Raw genomic sequence first — 21886 nt, 5'->3', positions numbered from 1 at the left:
TTAGAGAGCAGCTGGCAGATCAGTGCCCAGGAGTCCTGCAGAAACCCCCTGAGGCTTTCAGGCTTTGAATGCAGGGGGAGGTCATTAGCTGTGCACACTGTGAGGGATAGTTAGTTGGGGGTAGCGGTGCTTATTGGAAGGGAAGAAGCGGGTAGGCTGGTGTGCCTGGGGGCAGTGGTCAAGGGCAGAGGGGTCTCCAGTCCTAGCCCCTCTAGCTGCTCCCTTCTGCTGGGAGTGCCTCATAGAGAATGTTTTCTGTCTGGGATATAACAGTCCTGGGAGAGGGTGGATCTCAGTGGGAGGTGAGTCTGGAAGCATTGGATATGTGAGTTACTACCAAGTGGTGGGGAAACGCGAACCTCCTACCCCGGTGCTTCCTTTGATGAAGTGTTTTCTGTCTGTGCTTACAGCGGAAGCTTGCCCTATATTTTACAGAGTGGTTAGCACTGTGGTCCTCGGAAAGCAGGACACTGTTGGACCTAGCCCTTGAAACAGTTGGCACTACTGAACGGGAAAAAGCAGACATAGAAAAACTCCAGGATTGCTACAATGAGTTGGGATTTCTGGACAAGCTCAAGCCTCTGAAACTCATGGTAATTTACTCTCCCCATCCGCCACCATGACGACACACATGCAGCATATTGCAATGTGCCACACGGTAATAGACCGTGCAGTCATGGGATATGTGAGAGACAAGAGCTATAAACAATGAAACACGTAAACCTTTGCTCCACCCTACGGCACGTATGTTATGCAACCACAGTCCACCTGCACAGCCAGCCTCTTCTGCTACCGAATATGTCTACAGCGTGCCAGTTAGCTCCCACACAACAGCGGACTCTTATCAATGCAACACACCAAGTGTGTTGACTCGTGATTTTTTTCTTGGTGAGGGGAGTTAGCACTGGAGGAGTAGAATTTTAATCTTTGTCAGGAAAGGAAGAATTCAGCTCATACGCACTAGGAGTCCTGTCAGAGCTATTTTAGGAATATTGAAAATGAGCCCCTGCCTTTAGACTCTTCTCCCAGGAAGGGACTCCCTTGGCTTTGTAAGGTTTCTGGCTTGTGGCCACTTCCTTCCTCGTGTGCCCACGTTGATGGCTATTCCTCTGGCTAAGAGCCCCACTTCCACTGACATTGTCTCAGTGCCTACAGGCCAGAAGTCCACTCAGGTGTTTGGGGGCCTGAGGCAGCTTCTAGCTACATGCAGCTGCTCAGCTGTGCTAGTAATGTTATCTTCTGAGGAAATATCTTTCTTTCGTTGTTGTTCTTGTCATACCTCATGCTACCAGATAGGTAGTCTGTCTTTTACCCTATTTTCCTCAAAGTGTTGATACTGCATAGCGAGACGTTTTCCCATAAAGCAGAGTTTCTTGCACTAATATAAGCACACAGGGCACATGGGGCTGTTTACATGCACATTCCGTACACCCAATACACCTGACAGAAGGGGCTCAGGTGCAGGAGACGTGACACAAACCCCGCCTCTGCTACCTTGCTCCTCCCTCAGGACCAGCCCCTGCTACGCCCTGCAGAACCCTTGTCCTCTCCTCCCCTCCCTGGCACGGCTTGTTGCTCTGTCTCCATCCTGACACCTGTGCACAGGTGATTAGGGAGCCGTCCTCCTCCTGGCCGGCCTGATGGCAGCCCCCTCTCCACTGGTGGGTCTGTGGGCCAGAGGTTCTTGCTGGGGATGCAGCTGAATCACTGAGGGTGAGGTGTGAGGTGTGAGGTGATCCTGGGGAGACAGGGTCGCCCTGCTGTGGGCTCAGGTCCTGTCCCTCCTCATCCTACTCTCTCCCAGGGTTCCATCCTCCTCAGTGATGAATGTGTTAACTATACAGTGTCCACGGCGATGGATAATATTCTAGGAGACATTTGCAAACTGCTCCCCTTGAGGAGATAATCTTTGCGAGTGATGCCTGGTCTACGCTTGGTCTTCCTGCCCTGTTCTCCTTATCAGCTGAAGCTAGAATCCAAACACCTGTCCCCACCTGACTCTAATAAAATGGCTGCCGCTTCGCTCAGCGTGCCCACTGTCTGTGTGCTGTGCGGGGAGGATGTGAGGCCCCGCAGGAGATCTTGGGAGATGGTGAGAAGTGACACATGTGGTCATTGAGAGCATGGGGACTGGAGTCAGAAACAGGGTAAGCCTAGGCTCTGTCCTTGGCAAGCTGTGGCACCATGGGCAAGTTTGCTGTAACTTTCTCAGGCCATTCTCTCATCTGCAAAATGGGGATTGTGTGTGAAGATTAAGCAAAATAACACATATCTAAACCCCGACTTCACCAGCCTGGAAAGATAAAAGTGTTGTCCGGGGCCACTGATAGCATAGTATATCTCCCACTCTGGCCTTTATCACAGTTGCAGAGCCTCTAGTCCTTTAAATGTCCCTCCAGTTATTGGAGGGTGACTCCGGAGATGACCTGAGTAAGCTCATCGCAAGTCCCCTCTTTTTCCCACTGGCATTCACCATTTTCTACTTCTTAGGTGGATGTCTTCTGAGGAGCCTGACCTTTCTTCAAGGACACTTAGTACCACTGCTGTCCTTGGGTTCTGCCACTGGGACCAGGACCCCCATGAAGTCTTGGGCCAGGAGGGAGGGAGTGGATGGAAGAAGCTAACCCAGAGGCAGTGTTGTTGTCATGGAAAGAGTTCAGGCTCTGGAGTCTTAATTGCAGGATGTGCCACATGGGGCACGTGTCCCGAACCCTCCGAGCCTACGTCTAAAAGCACGAAATGGGTAATTGCGTTACCAGTAGGAGACTTGTGAAGCTACAAGGAAGGGACTAGGCTTTACCTCTGTCTCCTAGGGTCTAGGGCAATGTCAGCTACAGGGAGCATGGCCCGCAAAAAGAGTGGCATAACTGGTAAAACCTCTCTACTGTCTGGCCAGGTGGGCAAAATAAGGTCACATACCAGGAGCTGAACTTGGGACCTGGGGCTAAGAGGCCAGGGCCTTGAGCCTGGCTCTTCTTTGACCTGATGGCTGAACTCAAGTATTTCAATTCACCCGTTTGTTCATTCTACACCTTGATTTTTACATCTGCCAAGTGCTGGATGCTCTGCTAGGCTTAGTATTAAGTGTTCAGGTCATCCTAAAAAGATGTAAAATTTTGTTGAAAAGTGCAAAATAAAATTTGAACAGATAAAGAGCTAAATCATATCCTTGTATGAGATGAATTGACATTGTAGAAATGTCATCTGTTCCCAAACCCATCTAAATTCATCTTTGTTGGAATGAAGATTGACTTAATATTTGCCGCCCCAAATAAAGCCTTGAAGTCAACCAAGGAAATTTTGAAAAACAGGAACCGTAAAGAGGATTGTTCTCACCGAGTATTGCAGCTGAAGTACGTCTCCAACTAATAAATAGTCTAGCTTCAGTGGAGGAATGTTTAGGTGGTCATTGTGACAGAAGAGAAAACACATGGATAGAGTCAAAGATAGTGTAAGATATAATAATAACAATTTATTGAATCATGAAGAAAGAATGGATTTTTTAAAAATGGCATTGAGGGCTTCCCTGGTGGCGCAGTGCTTGAGAGTCCGCCTGCCGATGCAGGGGACACGGGTTCGTGCCCCAGTCCGGGAAGATCCCACATGCCGCAGAGCGGCTGGGCCTGTGAGCCGTGGCCGCTGAGCCTGCACGTCTGGAGCCTGTGCTCCGCAACGGGAGAGGCCACAACAGTGACAGGCCCGCATACCGCAAAAAAAAAAAAAAAAGGCATTGAGAAAAATGGCCAAAGATTAAAACAATCTAGATGGATCTACCAAGCCTTTTCCTGTGGATTTATGTGGATTAACGTTTTGATTAACATTGCTCCAATGGTTAATTATTCATCAGTCACAACTGGTTTCTCTGTCTCTCTGTTTCTCTCTCTTTCAGCATGACATTCATGGTATCATAAATACTTTGTCTCCTAGGGCAGAATATACAATGGAGAAAAGACAAACTCTTCAGCAAGTGGTGTTGGGAATGCTGCACAGCCACATGTAAATCAGGGAATTCAGAACACATGCTCACATCATACCCAAAAAGAAACTTAAAATGGCTTAAAAACTTAAACATAAGACATGACACCATAAAACTCCTAGAAGAGAACATAGGCAAAACATCCTCTGACATAAATCGTACCAATGTTTCCTTAGGTCAGTCTCACTAGGCAATAGAAGTCAAAGCAAAAATAAACAAATGGGACCTAATAAACTTATAAGCTTTTCCACAGCAAAAGGAAACCATAAACAAAGTGTAAAGACAACCTACAGCATTGACATATATACACGACCAAATGTAAAATAGATAGCTAGTAGGAAGCAGCCGCATAGCACAGGGAGATCAGCTTGGTGCTTTGTGACCACCTAGAGGGGTGGGATAGGGAGGGTGGGAGGGAGACACAAGAGGGAGGAGATATGGGGATGTATGTGTATGTATAGCTGATTCACTTTGTTATAAAGCAGAAACTAATGTACCATTGTAAAGCAATTATACTCCAATAAAGATGTTAAAAAAAATAAAGACAATCCATAGGCTGGGAGAAAATACTCGCAAACAATGCGACCAACAATGGCTTAATTTCCAAAATATACAAACAGCTCTTACAACGCAATAACAAAAAACCAAACAACCCAATCAAAAAATGGACAGAAGACTTAAATAGACATCTCTCCAAAGAAGACATACAGATGGCCAATAGGCACATGAAAAGATGCTCAACATTGCTAATTCTTAAAGAAATGCAAGTCAAAAGCACAATGAGGTACCACCTTACACTGGTCAAAATGGCTATCATTAAAAAGTCTACAAATGACAAATGCTGGAAAGGGTGTGGAGAAAAGGGAACCCTCCTACACTGTTGGTGGAAATGTAAATTGGTGCAGCCACTATGGAAAACATTATGGAGGTTCCTCAAAAAACTAAAAATAGAATTACCATATGATCCAGCAATTCCACTCCTGGGCATATATCTGGACAAAACTATAATTCGAAAGTGTTCATAGCAGCACCATTTACAATAGCCAAGACATGGAAGCAACCTAAGTGTCCATCGACAGATGAATGGATAAAGTAGAAGTAGTATATATATATATATATATATATATATACACACACACACACACACACACACACACACACACACAACGGAATACCACTCAGCCATTAAAAATAATGAAATAATGCCATTTGCAGCAACATGGATTGAACTAGAGATTTTCATACTAAGTGAAGTAAGTCAGAAAGACAAAGACCATATGATACCATTTATTTTATTTATTAATTTTAAAAATTTATTTATTTATTTTTGGCTGCATTGGGTCTCTGTTGCTGCCCGTGGACTTTCTCTAGTTGCAGTGAGTGGGGGCTACTCTTCGTTGTGGTGCTCAGGCTTCTTATTGCAGTGGCTTCTCCTGTTGTGGAGCATGGTCTCTAAGTGCGTGGGCTTCAGTAGTTGTGGCACATGGGCTCAGTAGTTGTGGCTCATGGGCTCTCTAGAGTGCAGGTTCAGTAGTTGTGGCGCATGGGCTTAGTTGCTCCACGGCATGTGGGATCTTCCTGGACCAGGGATTGAATCCGTGTCCCCTGCATTGGCAGGCGGATTCTTAACCACTGTGCCACCAGTGAAGTCCTATTTATATATGGAATCTAAAATATGACACAAATGAACTTATTCACGAAACAGAAATAGACTCACAAACATAGAGAACAGACCTGTGGTTGCCAACGGGCAGGGGTGAGGGAGGAATCGATTCAGAGTTTGGGATTAGCAGATGCAAACTATTATGTATAGACTGGATAACAAACAAGGTCCTACTGTATAGCACAGGGAACTATATTCAATATCCTGTAATAGCCATAATGGAAAAGAATATGAAAAAGAATATATATATATATAATACACACACACACACATATATATATATATATATATATATATATATATGAACTGAATCACTTTGCTGTACACCAGAAACTAACACAACATTGTAAATCAACTATACTTAAATAAAAATAAATTATAAACAAACCAAAAAACAAAACCTTTGTCTCCTAATCAGATGCTTGGAGATGGTCTTAGGACATTAGTGCAATTTTCCCAGGTTGCCGCCTCCTGAATAAAGCAATTTTTCCTTTTCCAGCGACCCTTGTCTCTCCAGTATCCACCTTTCCAACAGTGAGCAGCTGAATTTGGGTAGGATACCAGCCTCCTCCAGTTACGCTCCTGGGTTGAACACAGTCACTGAGTCCATAGACAGGGATGTTTACTGTGGGAACGGCAGCAGAGTTCCATACTTGACCACCTGCTCAGTCACCCAACACCCCTCCCCCATTTTCCCCAGTATGACCTTGTCTAGACTTTTTCTCTCTTGTCACTGCCCAAATATACTGTAGCCCATAAAATCGACTTCAGCCCACATGTATTTGAAGAGAAATAATATTTATTAGCTTCCAGATAATAAGTGGATTCACTGCGTATGGAAATGACAAGCTTTCGTGTGTCTTTTGATTTTGTAGCTTTGTGAAGCATAATACAATGTCTATTTTTTTCTTTCTTTTTTCTTTTTTTATTATTATTTTTTACATCTTTATTGGAGTATAATTGCTTTACAATAGTGTGTTAGTTTCTGCTTTATAACAAAGTGAATCAGTTATACATATACATATGTTCCCATATCTCTTCCCTCTTGCGTCTCCCTCCCTCCCACGCTCCGTATCCCACTCCTCCAGGCGGTCACAAAGCACCGAGCTGATCTCCCTGTGCTATGCGGCTTACAATGTCTCTATTTCTGTGATCGGTTGCAGAGTACACACCACGGAAATCTTCGTGCGCCCCTTTGAAAGGAGCGAGAGCGAGACCCCATCTCTTTATGGAAACTTCGGGTCACCACTTCCGAGAACCTCTTGCTGGGCATCTTGGCCTTTGCCGAGAGGTCTGGAAAGGGCGCCCCCAGCCAGCGTCCGCGTCTGGGTGAAAACTACATTACCCAGATGTCTCTGCGCTGCGCGTCTGCGGCGCTGGGCCAATGAAGGCCGAGGAGAAGGACGCTCTCATACTTTGCGAAACCTGTCGAGGAGGGACTTCCGGCGTTCTCCCGGCGGCGGTCATTTTGGTGACCATGGGTCGGTCGGCTTGATTCCGTTGTGCAGCTCTTGGTCCGGCCCGAGGTAAAGTGAGCGGGAAGGGGCGAGAGAAGACGGTGTCTGCAGCTCATAGAGGCGGGTCTGTGGCTCGGAGAGGGCGCCGCCTGGTGTGACTCCGCCCGGGGGCTGGGGTAGGGGTTCGGCTGAGCCCGCGGCGCCCGGGCTTGGTCGCCCGACTTCCCCGGCTTCGCTCCGCTACAGGCTCTCTGGCGGCTGTGCTGAGGGACCCAGCAGAGGTTGATGCTCTGTGCCGCAGGCCTTCACCTGCCCAGACCCCCACCTCCGAACCCTGAAGCTTCGAATGAGGGGCGCTTGCCCAGGTCACTTTAGGTTGTCCCCTTTAAGACAGTGGAGCGTTCCTGGGTGGAGTCCCCATTTCTGACACCCAGTGTAATGAGTAGAGGACTGTTACATGCAGAGGGACCAACATGTGCAGAGCCATGGAGGTGCGATAGAGGAGCATTCGGGAAACCTGGGGCGAGTCTCCTTATGGAAACATTGTGAGCGGATGAGCGCTATGTGGAATGGTAGTTGCCCGAGCAGCTGGGCCTGCATTCTGAATACACTGGTAGCCACGGAGAGTTGTGAGCAGATAGACTAGATTTGAGCTAGAATTCTAGAAGTTTCCTAAAGGATGCTGAGAGATCAAACTGCGTGCGGGGTAGAGGGTAGGGGTGGGCAGTTAAGGATAGTGGATATGGGGTGACCTTGTGGAGGCTACTGCAAACAGACCAGAATTACCATGGAGGCTGGACCGGAGAGGTGGTTGTAGAGTGGGGGGAAGTGATCCAATTATGAGACTTTTTTTTTTTTTAATAATTTATTTTGGCTGCTCTGGGTCTTAGTTACGGCACGTGGGATCTTTGTTGTAGCATGTGGGCTCTTAGTTGTGGCGTGAGAACTCTTAGTTGCGGCATGTTTGCAGTATCTATTTCCCCGACCAGGCATTGAACCCAGGCCCCCTGCATTGGGAGTGCGGAGTCTTAACCACTGGGCCACCGGGGAAGTCCCTATGAGAAGATTTTAAAGGATAGAAAAATTAGCATCCGCTCAACCCTCTTTCCCCATTTTTAACTAGGAGTTTATGACACAACCACTCATTTCAACACCGAGAGATCAGTATTCTGAGTGTGTAGGTGTAGGTAGGCGTTTCAGTCCAACACTGAAATGTGTGAATTTAACAAGTTTATGCGAACACTTAATATTTGGTTCACACCTGAATATACCACAAATCAGTATATTAAGACACTAAAAAGTCTTAAATATTACATTTTCTCAAGTACTCAAAAGGTAAATATAACACACATCTAAAATTTCAAAATCCATTAAGTCATTTGCACTGAAAACATTGACAAAAGCCTCAATTCTGTGGATGGTAGTTATAGCTCATATTTAACACCTGACGTACCCTAAGGCATATGATACCAACATTAGCCCTATGAGGTTGGTACCATTTTTATGCCCATTTTAGAGATAAAAACACTGAGGCACAGGAAGATTGAGTCCTAGTTTAAGGTTACACAGCTAGTAAGAGACAGCACCAAGGACTGAAGCCCAGAAGTTAGAGTCAGGTCATCTTGCTTCAGGGTAGGCATAGGACGTTGGATCAGCCCTTGAGACCCCACCATGGATGCCCTTCACTCATAGTCTCACTCTTCCTGCAGGTTTCCATGGCTTCAGAAGCATTTCATGAACAATGTATAGGTGAGTAAAGATTGGCTCAGGACCTCACTCTCCCCATCTCCCACTCATGGTCTCCAGGATGTGTCCTGGGACCCCCTGCCTGCCACTCTACTGTTGACATTGGTTCTGAGGCCTCTCCTCAGACTCAAGACCCTGAATCCAGGCCAGGGGTTGTATGGAGGGGTCCCTGGTTTCTGGCCACTAATAGTCTGTCCTGTAGAAGGTATTAAATGTACGGGAATCACCATGTGCAAATGCTTAGAGGTGAGACTGAGTGGCAACTGCAGTTCTCCATTACGTCTTATGGGATCAGAGAGCCGGGGTGCAGGAGTCAGGCCTGAAATGGCAGGCTGAGGAACTGTGCCTCTATTCTGGGGACACTGGGAGCCATGGAAGTTTTGGAGTAGAAGAGGGTCTGAATCAGGTCTAAACAGACTTTCTCTGGTTGCAGAGTGGAGAGCAGACAGTAGGAGTGAGGGAGGCTTTTGCAGTACTCTAGATGAGTGTGGTGACAGCGGGACCAGGTTGGTGGCTGGATCAGGGTAGTGGCTGTGGATGGGGATTTGTGGATTTGTTTTTAAAGTAGGTCCAACAAAACTTTCTGACTAGAGAGGGGAGTTGTCTAAGTGTTGGCCTTTGCAGCTGGAAGGAAGGAGATGCCATTAACTGGAATGGGGAAATCACTTGTAGGCATGTAATTTTCAAGAGGGAATATTAGGAGTTAGATTTTGGCCATGTTGAGTCTGAGAAGCAGAGAGCCCCCCAAGTGGAGGCATTGAGTGGAAAGCTGGACACAGGTCTGGTTTTCAGGGGAAGAAATCAGGTTGGAGACACCACAAGCTGGTGGCCTGTGTGTGGACTGGGGTGGAGCTGTGAGTCATTTAGTAGGGGGAGTCTTCAGATCATGGTGACGGTGTTGTTAGGGGACAAGGAAGAGGAGGGCCAGATTGGAGGACTGGGCCTCTCTCTTGAGCACCTGAATGGGGCTGGTGCACATCACAAAGGCAGATGAGGGAGAGTAGCGGCCGTGCGGGAGGAGGTAGGTGTGGAGGAGAGGTGGGTCTGGTAGGGGACCAAGGCTTCCAAGGGGGAGTGCACATGAGGTGGATGTGGGAGCATAGCAGTAATGGAGGTGAGATGGCAGTGAGGCCGAGGCCTACTCCCCCTCTAAAAGCACGCTAGAGTTTTGTGACCTTTGGTGAGGCCTGCAGGGTTTCACTTAGGCTGGCAGATAAGCTCAGGGGCAAATGGGTCAGCTGGGAGAGTAGCTGGGCCTGGGCTGGGGGATGGGAGGTTCTGGGTTTTGAATGAGGCTTGACTGGAAAGAGGAAGGCTGAGACTGGTGAAGGGACAGCATGTGTAACACAGCAGTAAAGAGAATTTAAAGTATGTGGCACCTGCATGTGGTTCTAGGTGGCTGAAGCTGAAGCAAGGAAAGGGCGTGGTGGAGAGGCCTTTAAAGCAGGGCTGGGGCTTCCCCTGCCAGCGTGGGCCATCAGGGCTCTGGGCAGGTGGATCGTAACTGCGTTTGGCAAGCACTTTCCAGATGCCTTGTGCAGAGTGGCATGTGGGGAGGCCAGGGAGATGCCTTTGGTGTGGGCTGAGGTGGAGGAGGTAGCAGTGTTGGTGGGGGGTTGGAAATGTGGGGGAGGTGTTGTCAATGGAGTGGTGCGCTCAGTGGGGAGAGTGAGAACTGAAGGTCCCAGGGACTTGCTCCCAGCAGCTTAAAGGAAGAAAACTGAGCCCATGTTTGGTGTGTCTGGGAGGCATGATCTGGGAACCCTTGTGGAACTTGCTGGCAAGAGTGGAGGTGGAGACTTTCATGCCATACCCAGTGCTTGGATGGCATTTATTTGCCCACATGCCTATCGTGGATGTGGGATGGCACATTGATCAATAGGAAGGAGAATGCTGGCACCAGTGGCATCTGGGCCTCGTATATCCTGAGTTTTGGAGCTGGAGAGGAGTGGGGGCAGGGAGTGGATGTCTGGGGGACTAACTGAGGGTCCTGGGGAGAGAGGCTGCTCAGGGACGTTGCCTTCCCCATCATGGTAGGGCACTGTAACCTTTGAGGATGTGGCTGTGGACTTGTCTCAGGAGGAGTGGGAGCTTCTTGAGGGACTCAGAGGCTCCTGTACCATGATGTGATGTTGGAGAATTTTGCACTTGTAGCCTCACTGGGTGAGTCCTTCACACTCAGCCGAGTGTCTTTGACTGGTTTCTTTCCTTCCTTGTTTCTCCAGGGGCCACTCTTTCCTTCACAGCCAGACTGTGGACATTGCTCCCTTCCTGTGTCTTCTTTCATAGGTGCCGTGGGTGCCAGGCTTGGCTGAGTGTACTTTCCCATCCTCTCCCAAGCAACCCTTCAGCATCCCTGAAGCCTTTCAGGGAAGGATATGGGAGTAGGAAGTCTGCAATGAAACCAGTGGATCCCAAAGACTTGGTCACCCTAGCAGAGTGACTGTCCAGATATATTGCAACTCTCTGCCCCAGGTCTGCCCCCTTCCCTCCAGCTGGCATTTCCTCATGCCTGACTGTGCCAGGAATTGCAGGCACCAACATGGTCACTACTTGTGGGGACCACTGGGCTGTTCCTATGAGATACTCCTCCAGGTTTCTTTTTGTAACATTAGTTTTTTTCCCTGTGTTCATGGGGTGGGTTGCTCTGCACCAGTGTTGTCTACTCACCTGCCTTGTCTTTCACTTAGGACTTGTGTCTTCCAGGTTCCATGTAGTTGCCCAACTGGAGTTGCAGGGAGAGATGTGGGTGCCTGACAGGGCAGGCCTGACTCCAGCCATAGCAAGAGGGCCCTGGAGGGGGACTGGCCTTGGGAGGTGGGACCTGAGGGATGGCTTCATGTCAGGGCTGGGTTCACATCACACCAGGAACCTCTCTGGTGCCCATTGTTGTTTTCATGCCAAGGTCAGGGGCCATAATTTACTTCTATCTTTTAATCTCCATTGTTGACAATTTGCCCCTTTATCATTTCTAATCTGACTTCTGGCCAGGGCTAATCCATGCCTGTCTGGCCTTCAGGTCTCCCCTGTTCCTCTCCACGGCTCCCTCAGAAGGGCTCTCCAACATTGAGCTACACATAATGTATTGGTGAGATGTAGACATATTCTAAGCAGTACATGAACACCAGCTACTTGGTTGCAGTTGATTTCCCCTTTTGTTCAGTGCTCATGTCACTAGCAGACAAGCCCCTGCTGAAAGCCATTTGCAGAGAAGTGAGTTGGGAGACCCAGCCTCTTCTTCCTGTACTGCATCCCACCTGTTTCCTTGCCCATAGTAGACCTCCCCATTGTGTGATCTTGCCAGGCTCAGAACTGCACAGCAGACCCTTTCTTACTTCACTTCAGCCCCTTTGTCCTTCCAACAGTCCTATGTACTAATTCCTGGGTTTGTAAGAAGTACATTTGTGATAGGGCTGCCCCCTCCCACCAGAGGCTGCATGCTTTCAGATTGTTGGTTTTGAATGAAGGATGAGGAGGCACTTTCTCAAGGCGTGTTACAACTCAGGACTCCCAAGGCAGGTCCAACCACCCAAAAGGCCTACTCTTGTGGGATGTGTGGCCCAGTCTTGAAAGACATTTTGTACCTGTCTCAGCAGCAGGGAATATACCCCAGGCAGAAACTGCACGTGTGCAGCATGTGTGAAACAACTCTGGTTCAGTGTAAGCATTCACCAGCAACAGAAGCAGCACAGTGGAGAGAAACACCTCAGAAGGGTTGAGGACTGGCTTTTGTTTGTTAAGAATTGCAGAGTCCACATGTCAGAGAATCCCTTTATGTGTGGGGATTGTAGGAAGGACCTCCTGCCCAGCTTGGGCCTTCTCCAGCGCCAGAACACTCACAGCAAGGGGAATTCACCTAGAAGCATTGAATGCAGGGAGACTTTTCGCAATGGAGAAGGGCATGATAGGTGAATGTGGGAAAGCCTTTAGCCACAAAAATAAGTTCGTTGAACACCAAAGAGTTAACACTGGAGAAAGACCTTATCAGTGCGTTGAATGTGGAAAATTCTTTAGGCACAACTCTAGACTTATGGTACAGCAGAGAGTTCACATGGGTGTAAGGCCTTATGGGCGCAGTGAATGTGGGAAAGCCTACAGCAGAAGTTCCCACCTTGTTTGGCATAAGAAAGTTCACACTGGAAAAAGGCCTTATGAATACAGTAAATGTGGGAAAGCCTATAGCAGCAAACACTTGTTCAACACCAGAGAGTCTACACTGGAGAAAGGCCTATGAGTGCAGCAAATATGGGAAACTGTTTAGCCATAACTCCAGCCTTATTGTACACCAGAGAGTTCACAGTGGAGCAAGGCCTTATGAATGCAGCAAATGTGGGAAAGCCTTCAGCTATAGACACAGACTTGTTCAACATCAGAAAATTCACACTGGAGAAAGATCTCATGAGTGTAGTGAATGTGGTAAAGCCTTTAGCCAGACTTGTCCAGCACCAGAAAATCCACACTAGAGAAAGACTTATGCATGTAGTGAATGTGGGAAATGCTTTAGGCGAAGCTCTGGCCTTATTGAACATCAGAGAATTCACACTGGGGCAAGACTTTATAAGTGTAGTGAATGTGGAAAATTCTTTAGCCACAAAATCACACTTGTTTGGCACCAAAGAACCCACACTGGAGAAAGGCCTTGTAAGTGCACTGAATGTAGGAAATCCTTTAGCCAAAGTTCTGGCCTTATTGTACACCAGAGAGTTCACACTGGTGAAAAGCCATACGAGTGCATAAAATGGGAATTTTTTTAGCCAAAGATCCAGCCTCATTTTACACCAGAGAGTTCACACTGGCAAAAAACCTTCTGAGTGCAACGAATGTGGGCAACCCTTCTGCCTTAAACCCACACTTGTTCAACACCAGAGACTACACACTGGAGAATGGCCTTATGAATGCAGTGAATGTGGGACATTCTTTAGCCACAAGTCCAGCCTCATTAAACATCAGAGAAGTCACATTGTAAAAAAGCCTTAAGCTAGTGGCCTTTCCTCATTTGTTACCAGAAAGTTCAAACTGGAGAAAGGCCTCTGCAGTGCAGGGTGTTTGCTTGGTCAACGGGAATGACACCAGGGAGAAGTTCTGACAGTAGTCTTTATAAAGTAGCCATCAACCGAAAGTTGTATCTCACACATCTGAACGTCCACAGTGGGGAGATTTCCTATGAGTGCCAGTTATGTGGGAAGCTCTCAGGACCTGTAATGCAGTTTGACCTGCTCAAGGCCCTTGCCTGAGTTAAATCACTGCCAGTACCTGTGGCAGAAGCCATCTCGCCTCTGCCTTCTGGCTAATGTGCATCAGGTTACCCAGTGTGCCCAGGGAAGGCAGACCTCTGTACTCTCCCCTTCTCTGGAGGAAATCATGAGTGGTCTAAGGTCATTGGAGGCATAATTACATTCACACACTGGGTGTGATTAGAGTTGGGGGGAGCGAGCTAAAGAGGATGTACCCCATCTGAAGTGCTTCCAGAAATATTCTGCTCACTAAAGCTATGAGGGATGAGCATGTACAGATATTCTCAGTACTTCTAGATTTACATTTCTTCTATGGACAAGGGTCACCGGCAGAGCAAATAATCTTAAAGCTTTCTGGATTCCTGGGGCTACTTGGGCTGTTTACCTCAAAGCCACTGTTAGACAGGCAAGAAAATGGAGACTGAGAGAAGAGAGATATTGTAGTCCAAGAATGTGACTTTTGTGACTCACAGTCTTTATTGCTTGTTATTCTTTCCTTCCATTGAAGTAGGGGTGTCCCACCAGAGGGCTGAGAATAGTTATGGTCAAGTCAATATGTTTGTCAAATATTCCAGTTCTTCAAGAGAAGCAGGAGATCCAGATTTTTTGAAAGCTGGATTGAGATATAATTGATGGGCAGTAAACTGTGTATATTTAAAGTGTAAAATGTGATGTTTTGTCATGTATGGGCATTATACATATATGGTTTAATGATATTTAACAAATTCCTCACCCTCCAAGTTACCTTATCCTCCTTTATAATCCCTCCTGTCCTCCCGCCCTAGCTCCCCATTCTCATGTCTTTCACTAAAAACTTCCAATTCTAGAATTTTGTATAAATGGAATAACAAGATGTTTACTCTTTTTTGCCTTTTTTTCCTCCACATATCATAATTATTTTCAGATTTCTCCATGTTGCATGTATGGGTACTTTATTTGCCTCATTAGAGAGTAGTATTTACTTGATGGATATATCACAATTTGTTTTTCTATTAATCTTTTAATGGACATTTGGATTGATACTAGTTTGGAGTTACTGCAAATAAAGCTGCTATGAACATTCATGTACTAGGCTTTCTCTTGGGTTTGTCAACTTAAAGAAAAACACAACATAAGAGTTGTGAGTTTAAGTTTTATTCAGGGTCTTACTGAGGACTGTAGCCCAGGAGACAGCTCTGAGGAACTGCTCCAAAAACGTAGGGGTGGAGCCAGTATATATATGAATTTTTTGGCTAGGAAATACATGTAGTCAAGCATACATCTTGGTAAAAGATTACTGCTAATCACAAAGAACAGATATCTCAAGTTAATGATTTTAGTGCTTTTCTATATATGAGAAGATGCAAGAATCTGGGGTCACTAAAGTTCTTCCTGAGATATGCATCTAATTATCTAGGGGACCATTTATCCAAAGCACAGAGTGACTCATCCTGTTTTTTCATCCTGAATTCCCCTCAAGGTACACTGCTGGTGGTGACTGCAGTGGGTTGTGGCTTAACCCCTGTGTACCTGGATGATGAGTGATGCTCTTTGTTCTTTTTTTTGTTCATGTTCCAATACTTAGGAGTAAAAGGCTTGAATGTCTCATTTGTGACCACAGCATTTTAACTTATGCAGTGACTGAGTGCTAACACAGAGATGTTAATACCATTGAAAGATATTATTACATTTCCCAAGGGAAAGGACACATAGGGCTACATGGAGATCACCACTGTTGGTCAGGAGGCAGAAAAGAGTGAGGGGAAGGCAGAGGCCACAGCCTTTATTGGGGTTTTTGTGGGAGGAGCAAGGCAGAGTAAACAGCTTAGGATTGGCTAGTTTGAATAATGACAGCAGGTTTTGGACTAGAGAACTGGTCTCAGATTGTCTGGTACCTGGCCTTGTGTTGATTTAGGGCAGGGGAAATATTGGCTTTGTGTGTGACTTGGTGGTTGGGGCTATAGATTTGGATCAGTTGGTTTGTACATTAGAGACATACTTTTGGCTAAACCCTTTGCTGTCTCAAGAATGGGATAGTCCTGGGAGGGGTGGTCTCTCCAGCAAGCTTTTTAAGATGTCAAAACATAAAAAAATACAGAAAATAAAGAACGTGATAAATACACTGAGTCAAAGAGTAAGTGGATGTATATCTTTTTATAAACTGACAAACTGTTCCAAGGTGGTTATACCATTTTACATTCCCACCCGCAGTGTATGAGAGTTTTATTTGCTCTATATTCTTACCAGCACTTGGTGTGGTCAGTGTTTTTGATTGTAGCCATTTTCCTTAGGTGTGTAGTGGTATTTCTCTGTGACTTTATTTTGTATTTCCCTAATGGCCAGTGTTTAGAATTTTTACATGTGCTTACTACCATCCCTCTGTTTTCTTTGGTTAAGTGTTTGTTCAGATCTTTTGCCTATTAAAATCTTTTTCTGATGTATTACTGATTTTTCAGATTTCTTAAATTCTAGATTCAAGTCCTTAATTAAGTATGAGATTTGCCAGTACAGTTTTCTAGCCTGTGGCTTGGTTTTTCATTCTCTTAACAGTTTTCCTATGGCAGAAAATTGTAATGTTGATAAAATAAAGTCCAATATATTGTTTTTTTCATTTTATTGAACATGTGTTTGGATTGTATGTAAAAAGTCTTTGTCTAACCCATAGTAAGAAGATTCTCTCTTATGCTCCCTAATGGAGGTTTTCAGTTTTAGGTTTATAATCCATTTTGAGTCAATTATAATGCACTGTGTAAGGTTTGGAGTCAGAGTTCTTTAAAAAAAAATGATATTCAGTTGCTTCACAACATTTGTTGAAAGAACTATCTTTTCTCCACTAAATTGCCTTTACACATTTCTCAAAAATCAGTTGCTCTTATATGTGCTACTCTTTTTCTGTACTTTTTTCATCTATATTTTTGCAAATATCTTAGTCTTAATATAATTTTATAATATGTCTTGAAATCATGTAATGCAGTCCTTCAACTTTGTACTTCTTTTTCAAATTTCTTCTTGCTATTCTGAATCCTTTGCATTTCCATATGAGTTTTATTTATTTTTATTATTATTTTTTTGCGGTACACAGGCCTGTCACTGTTGTGGCCTCTCCCGTTGTGGAGCACAGGCTCTGGACGCACAGGCTCAGCGGCCATGGCTCATGGGCCTAGCCACTCTGCGGCATGTGGGATCTTCCCGGACTGGGGCACGAACCCATGTCCCCTGCATCGGCAGGCGGACTCTCAACCACTGTGCCACCAGGGAAGCCCTCCTCAATCATTTTTAATTAATTTGAGTCCTCTTCCTTTTTTCCTTGTTAAGTCTGCGTAAAAGTTTGTCAGTTTTATCTTTCAAAAAAATTGACTCTTGGTTTCATTGATTCTCCATTGTTTCTGTATTTTACATATTCACTCTGTTCTTTATCTCCTTCCTTTTGCTAACTTTGGGTTTAGTTTGTTCTTTTTCTAGTTCTTAGAGTTGAAAAGTTAGATTGTTTATTTGAGATCTTTTTTCTAATGCAGGCATTACTCACTATAAAGTTCCCTCTTAGCACTGCTTTTGCTGCATCCCTTAGTTTTGGTATGTTGTGTTTTTATTTTCTTCTGTTTCAAGGTATTTTTTCAAATTTCCCTTTTGTTTTCGTCTTTGGTTATTTTAGATTATATGTTTAACTTCCACATGTTTTTGAACTTTCCAGTTTTCTGTTATTGATTTCTAGTCGATACCTTTGTGTTTAGAAAAGGTACTTGGTGTGATTTCAATCTTTTTGAATTTGTTGAAACTTGTTTTATGACCTAACATATTATCTATCCTGGAGAACATTCCATGTACACTTGTGTATACACATTCCATGTGTATAGTTCAAGTCCAATGTTTTGTTACTGATTTTCTCTCTGGATTTTCTATTCACTGTTGAAAGTAGGGTTGAAGTCCCCTTCTATTATTGTATTGTTGTCTATTACTCTCTTCAGTCTGTTACTATTTGCCTAATACATTTAGGTTCTCCAATGTTGGGTGCATATATATTTACAGTTATTATATCTGCTTAATGAATGAACTGTTTACTATTACATAATTAACTTCTTTGCTGTTAAACTTTTTGAATTAAGGTCTGTTTTGTCTGATACAAGCATAGTTACCTGTGCTGTCTTTTAGTTTTCATTTGCATGGAATATCCTTTTCCATGTCTTCACTTTGAGCCTATGTGTGTCCCTGAAGATGAAGTGAATCTCCTCTCTGCAGCACCTAGTTGGATCTTGATTTTTCTTTTTATCCACTCAGCCATTCTGTGTCTCTTGATTACAGAATTTAATACATTTATATTTAAGTAATTATTGATAGGGACTTGCAATTGCCATCTTGCTTGCAATTGTTTTCTGGCTGTATTGTAGTCCCTTTGTTTCTTTTTTCTTCTCTGTTGCCATCCTTTGTGAATTTATGATTTTCTGTAGTGGTATACTTTGAGTCCCTTTATCTTGTGTTTATCTACTATAAGTCTTTATTTTGTTACCTTGAGTGTTATGTGAAATATCTTATTGCTGTAACAGTCTGTTTTAAGCCAATGACAACTTAACTTTGATCGCATAAAAAAACTCTACCCTTTTACTCCACCCAACCATCATTATGCTTTTGATGTCACAATTTGTATCTTTTAATATTGTGTATCCATTACCAAATTTTTGTAGCTATAGCTATTTTTAATGCTTCTGTCATGTAACCTTTATACTACAGTTAAGTGTTTAACACACCACCATGATACAATATTAGAGTATTGTGACTTTTAACTATATATTTACCTTTACCAGTGTGTAATACTATTTTCATATGTTTTTCTGTTTCTACTTAGCAACTTTTTGTTTCAGCTTGAAGAATTCATTTCAGCAGTTCTTGTAAGGCAGTTCTAGTGGTCATGAACTCCCTCAGCTTTTCTTTTTTTGGGAAAGTCTATCTTACCTTTATTTCTGCAGGACAGTTTTGCTGGGTAAAGTATTCTTGGTTGACAGTTTTTTTCTTTCAGCACTTTGAATATATCATCTCATTATCTCCTGGGCTGAAAAATTCTGCTTAGATATCACTGATAGACTTATGGGGGTTCCTTTTTTTAAGTGTTATATCCTTTTAAAAATATCTATCTATCTATCTATATTTGGCTGCACCAGGTCCTAGCCGAGGCACACGGAATCCTTGCTGTGTGCGGGGTCTTCTTTGCAGCATGTGGGATCCTAAGTTGTGGCGTGTGGGATCTTTTACTGGTGGCATGTGGGATCTTCAGTTGTGGTATGAGAACTCTTAGTTGCGGCATGTGGGATCTAGTTCCCCGACCAGGGGTAGAATCCAGGCCCCCTGCATTGGGAGTGTGGAGTCCCAGCCACTGGACCACCAGGGAAGTCCCTGGGGGTTCCTTAATATGAGAGAAAATTTTTTTCTCTTCATGCTTTGAAAATTCTCACTTAGTCTTTGATGTTACACAATTTTATGGTATTTTGGAGATGACTGTTTTAGAGTGAAATGTTTTGGTTTACCTATTAGCTTCATGAACTTGGATGTCAGTATCTCTCCCCAGGTTTGGGAAGCTCTCAAGACATTTCTTTTTTTTTTTTTTTTTTTCTTTGTGGTACGCAGGCCTCTCACTGTTGTGGCCTCTCCCATTGCGGAGCACAGGCTCCGGATGCACAGGCTCAGCGGCCATGGCTCATGGGCCCAGCTGCTCCGCGGCATGTGGGATCTTCCCGGACCGGGGCACGAACCCGTGTCCCCTGCATCGGCAGGCAGACTCTCAACCACTGTGCCACCAGGGAAGCCCCTAGACATTATTTCTTTTAAAGAGTCTTTCTTTCTCTCTCTCTTCTTCTGGTATTCCAATGATGCAAAGATTGTTTCTCTTAGTGGTATCCCATACGTTCTGTAGTTCTCAATCTTCTTCTTCATCCTTTTTTATTCTTTTTTTCTCTTTCTCTTTCTGATAGGATAATTTAAAATAATCTGCCTTTGAGCTCACCAGTTCTTTCTTCTCCTTATGCTATTTTGATGTTAAAGCTCTCTATTGAATTCTTCAGTTCAATCGTTGTATTATTCAGCTCCAAAACTGTTTGGTCTTTTTATTTAAAGCTCTCTATCTTTGTTGAACTTCTCATTTTGTTCTTGTATTGTTTTCCTGATTTTGTTAAACTGTTTAGCTGTTCTCTTGTAGCTCTCTGAGCATCTTTACATCAACTATTTTGAATTGTCAGGTAATTCATGTAGTGCCTTTTTTGTGTGAGTCAGTTATAGGATGTTTACTGTGTTCCTTCGGTGGTATCATGTTTCCCTGATTTTTCATGATCTCTGTAGCTTTGCATGGGTGTCTGTCCATTTGAAGAAGAAATCACTTCTTCCAGACTTTATGGACTGACTTTGGGAAGGAAGGAACTTCACCTGCAGGTGGAGGCATGCTGGAACATGTTGAGACCCTGGTTCTAGTGCTGCAAGGCATGAAGTGTGAATATGTGTGTTGTCTCTGGGTCTGGGTGGGAGTGGTGACTCTGGCTTAGGCTGCTGGGGTACAAGGCATCAGCAACTTCATGGTCATTGGTGAGTGATGTAGGGGGTCCACAGAGGCTGCAAGGATTTTTGGGGTCCTCAGCAGCACCACCAGGTCCAGTGGCTAGGGAACAAGGCATGGAGCAGTGGTAGCCAGAGCTGGTGGTGTGTATATGCTCACCTGTGGGGGCCAGCTGTAGGTGCATGTAAACTGTCAGGGGCCAGTTCCAGACACATGCGTAGCAGTGGGGGCCAGGGTCAACTGTAAAGGCCAGGGTCAACTGTGAGTGCACTGGCAGTGTGCACAACCAGGGCTGTTGTGTCTTGCCATGGGTGCATGTAGTAGAGGCCTGGGGTTAAGAGTTAGGCTGGGGGTATGCAGGCACACAGCTAGAGGGGTTAGCTGAAGGTGAATCCAGGAGTGCAGGTCAGTGACATGAGATAGGGTCAAATCTGAGGCCACAATGAGCTGTGGAGGCCCTGGCTGTTGACATGCACTACTGTGGCTGCAGGATCTCCCCAGCCATGTGCCACAGCACTGTAGGCCAGCAATGGGGGTTTGGGCCAGACAGTGCACTTCAGGAGGCTAGTTGTAAGTAAGCCCAGTGGTGTGGCCTGGAACAGGAGATAGGGCCTAATTCAGGCCTACAAGCAACTGTGGGGGCCCTGGCTGTTGGCATGCCCTTCGGTAGCTGCAGGATCTTGCTACAGGTGTGCACAAAGCAATGGAGGCTATTGACAGGTTTCAGGCAGGCAGTGTGTAAGTGCACAGAAGGAAAGGCTAGCCCTGCACATGTGCATGGCAGTAAAATTCATTTTTACTTACCTGATTGGACCCCTTCATTAGCCTATAATTTTTCTTAAGACAAACTTCAGAATTCTTGGTCTGTCCCAAGTGCCTATCCAGAACCATCTGTCGATTTTTTTTCCAGTTTCATATCGTGCTGTCCTACCCATGTCTCTATTCTCAAAACATCAGATTTCTACCATTACCCTGAGGCTGCACAAGACTTCCATGAGATTCCTCCAGTTGGTTGTCCTAATGTCAGAAGCACCTGAACTATGCTTAGAAAATCCATCAAACTTTCATAGTGAGAGGCTTCTTTCAGATCTCCAAACAAAAAAGTTTCCTCTACCACACTATTTCAGAATTTCGTGGATTTCTTCATTGAAGAACCTAGTATAGTTAATTTGAGTAATCTTTATATAATTAATTATATGCATAATGTTAGCATGTACATCTGTTATAGGATTTATGAGTTCTGGGACATTATTTCTCCATCCACTATTCATTGAATCACAGATTCCTAGGGAGAAT

At 44.9% G+C, this 21886-nt stretch overlaps 2 protein-coding genes across 2 annotated transcripts in view; both read left to right on the top strand.

Moving 5' to 3' along the window:
* Window positions 1-21886, top strand: part of LOC137215567 (androgen-binding protein homolog) — a 55180-nt gene that overhangs the window by 11189 nt on the left and 22105 nt on the right. Inside the window, 4 exon segments of the mRNA XM_067720950.1 lie at window positions 411-460; window positions 462-593; window positions 6803-7165; window positions 8806-8845. Coding sequence (XP_067577051.1) covers window positions 411-460; window positions 462-593; window positions 6803-6838 — 218 coding nt within the window. The 3' untranslated portion in view covers window positions 6839-7165; window positions 8806-8845.
* LOC137215537 (zinc finger protein 773-like) lies at window positions 9951-15140 on the top strand. The gene is given in 3 exon segments (XM_067720880.1): window positions 9951-9956; window positions 13306-13580; window positions 13582-15140. Coding segments are annotated over 3 exon segments (519 nt in total). The 3' UTR covers window positions 13820-15140.

The sequence above is a fragment of the Pseudorca crassidens genome, chromosome 20 (genome assembly GCF_039906515.1).
Source record: "Pseudorca crassidens isolate mPseCra1 chromosome 20, mPseCra1.hap1, whole genome shotgun sequence".
Taxonomy (NCBI): domain Eukaryota; kingdom Metazoa; phylum Chordata; class Mammalia; order Artiodactyla; family Delphinidae; genus Pseudorca; species Pseudorca crassidens.
The sequence above is the reverse complement of the archived record's forward strand: the minus strand, read 5'-3'. Positions and strand labels throughout refer to the sequence as shown.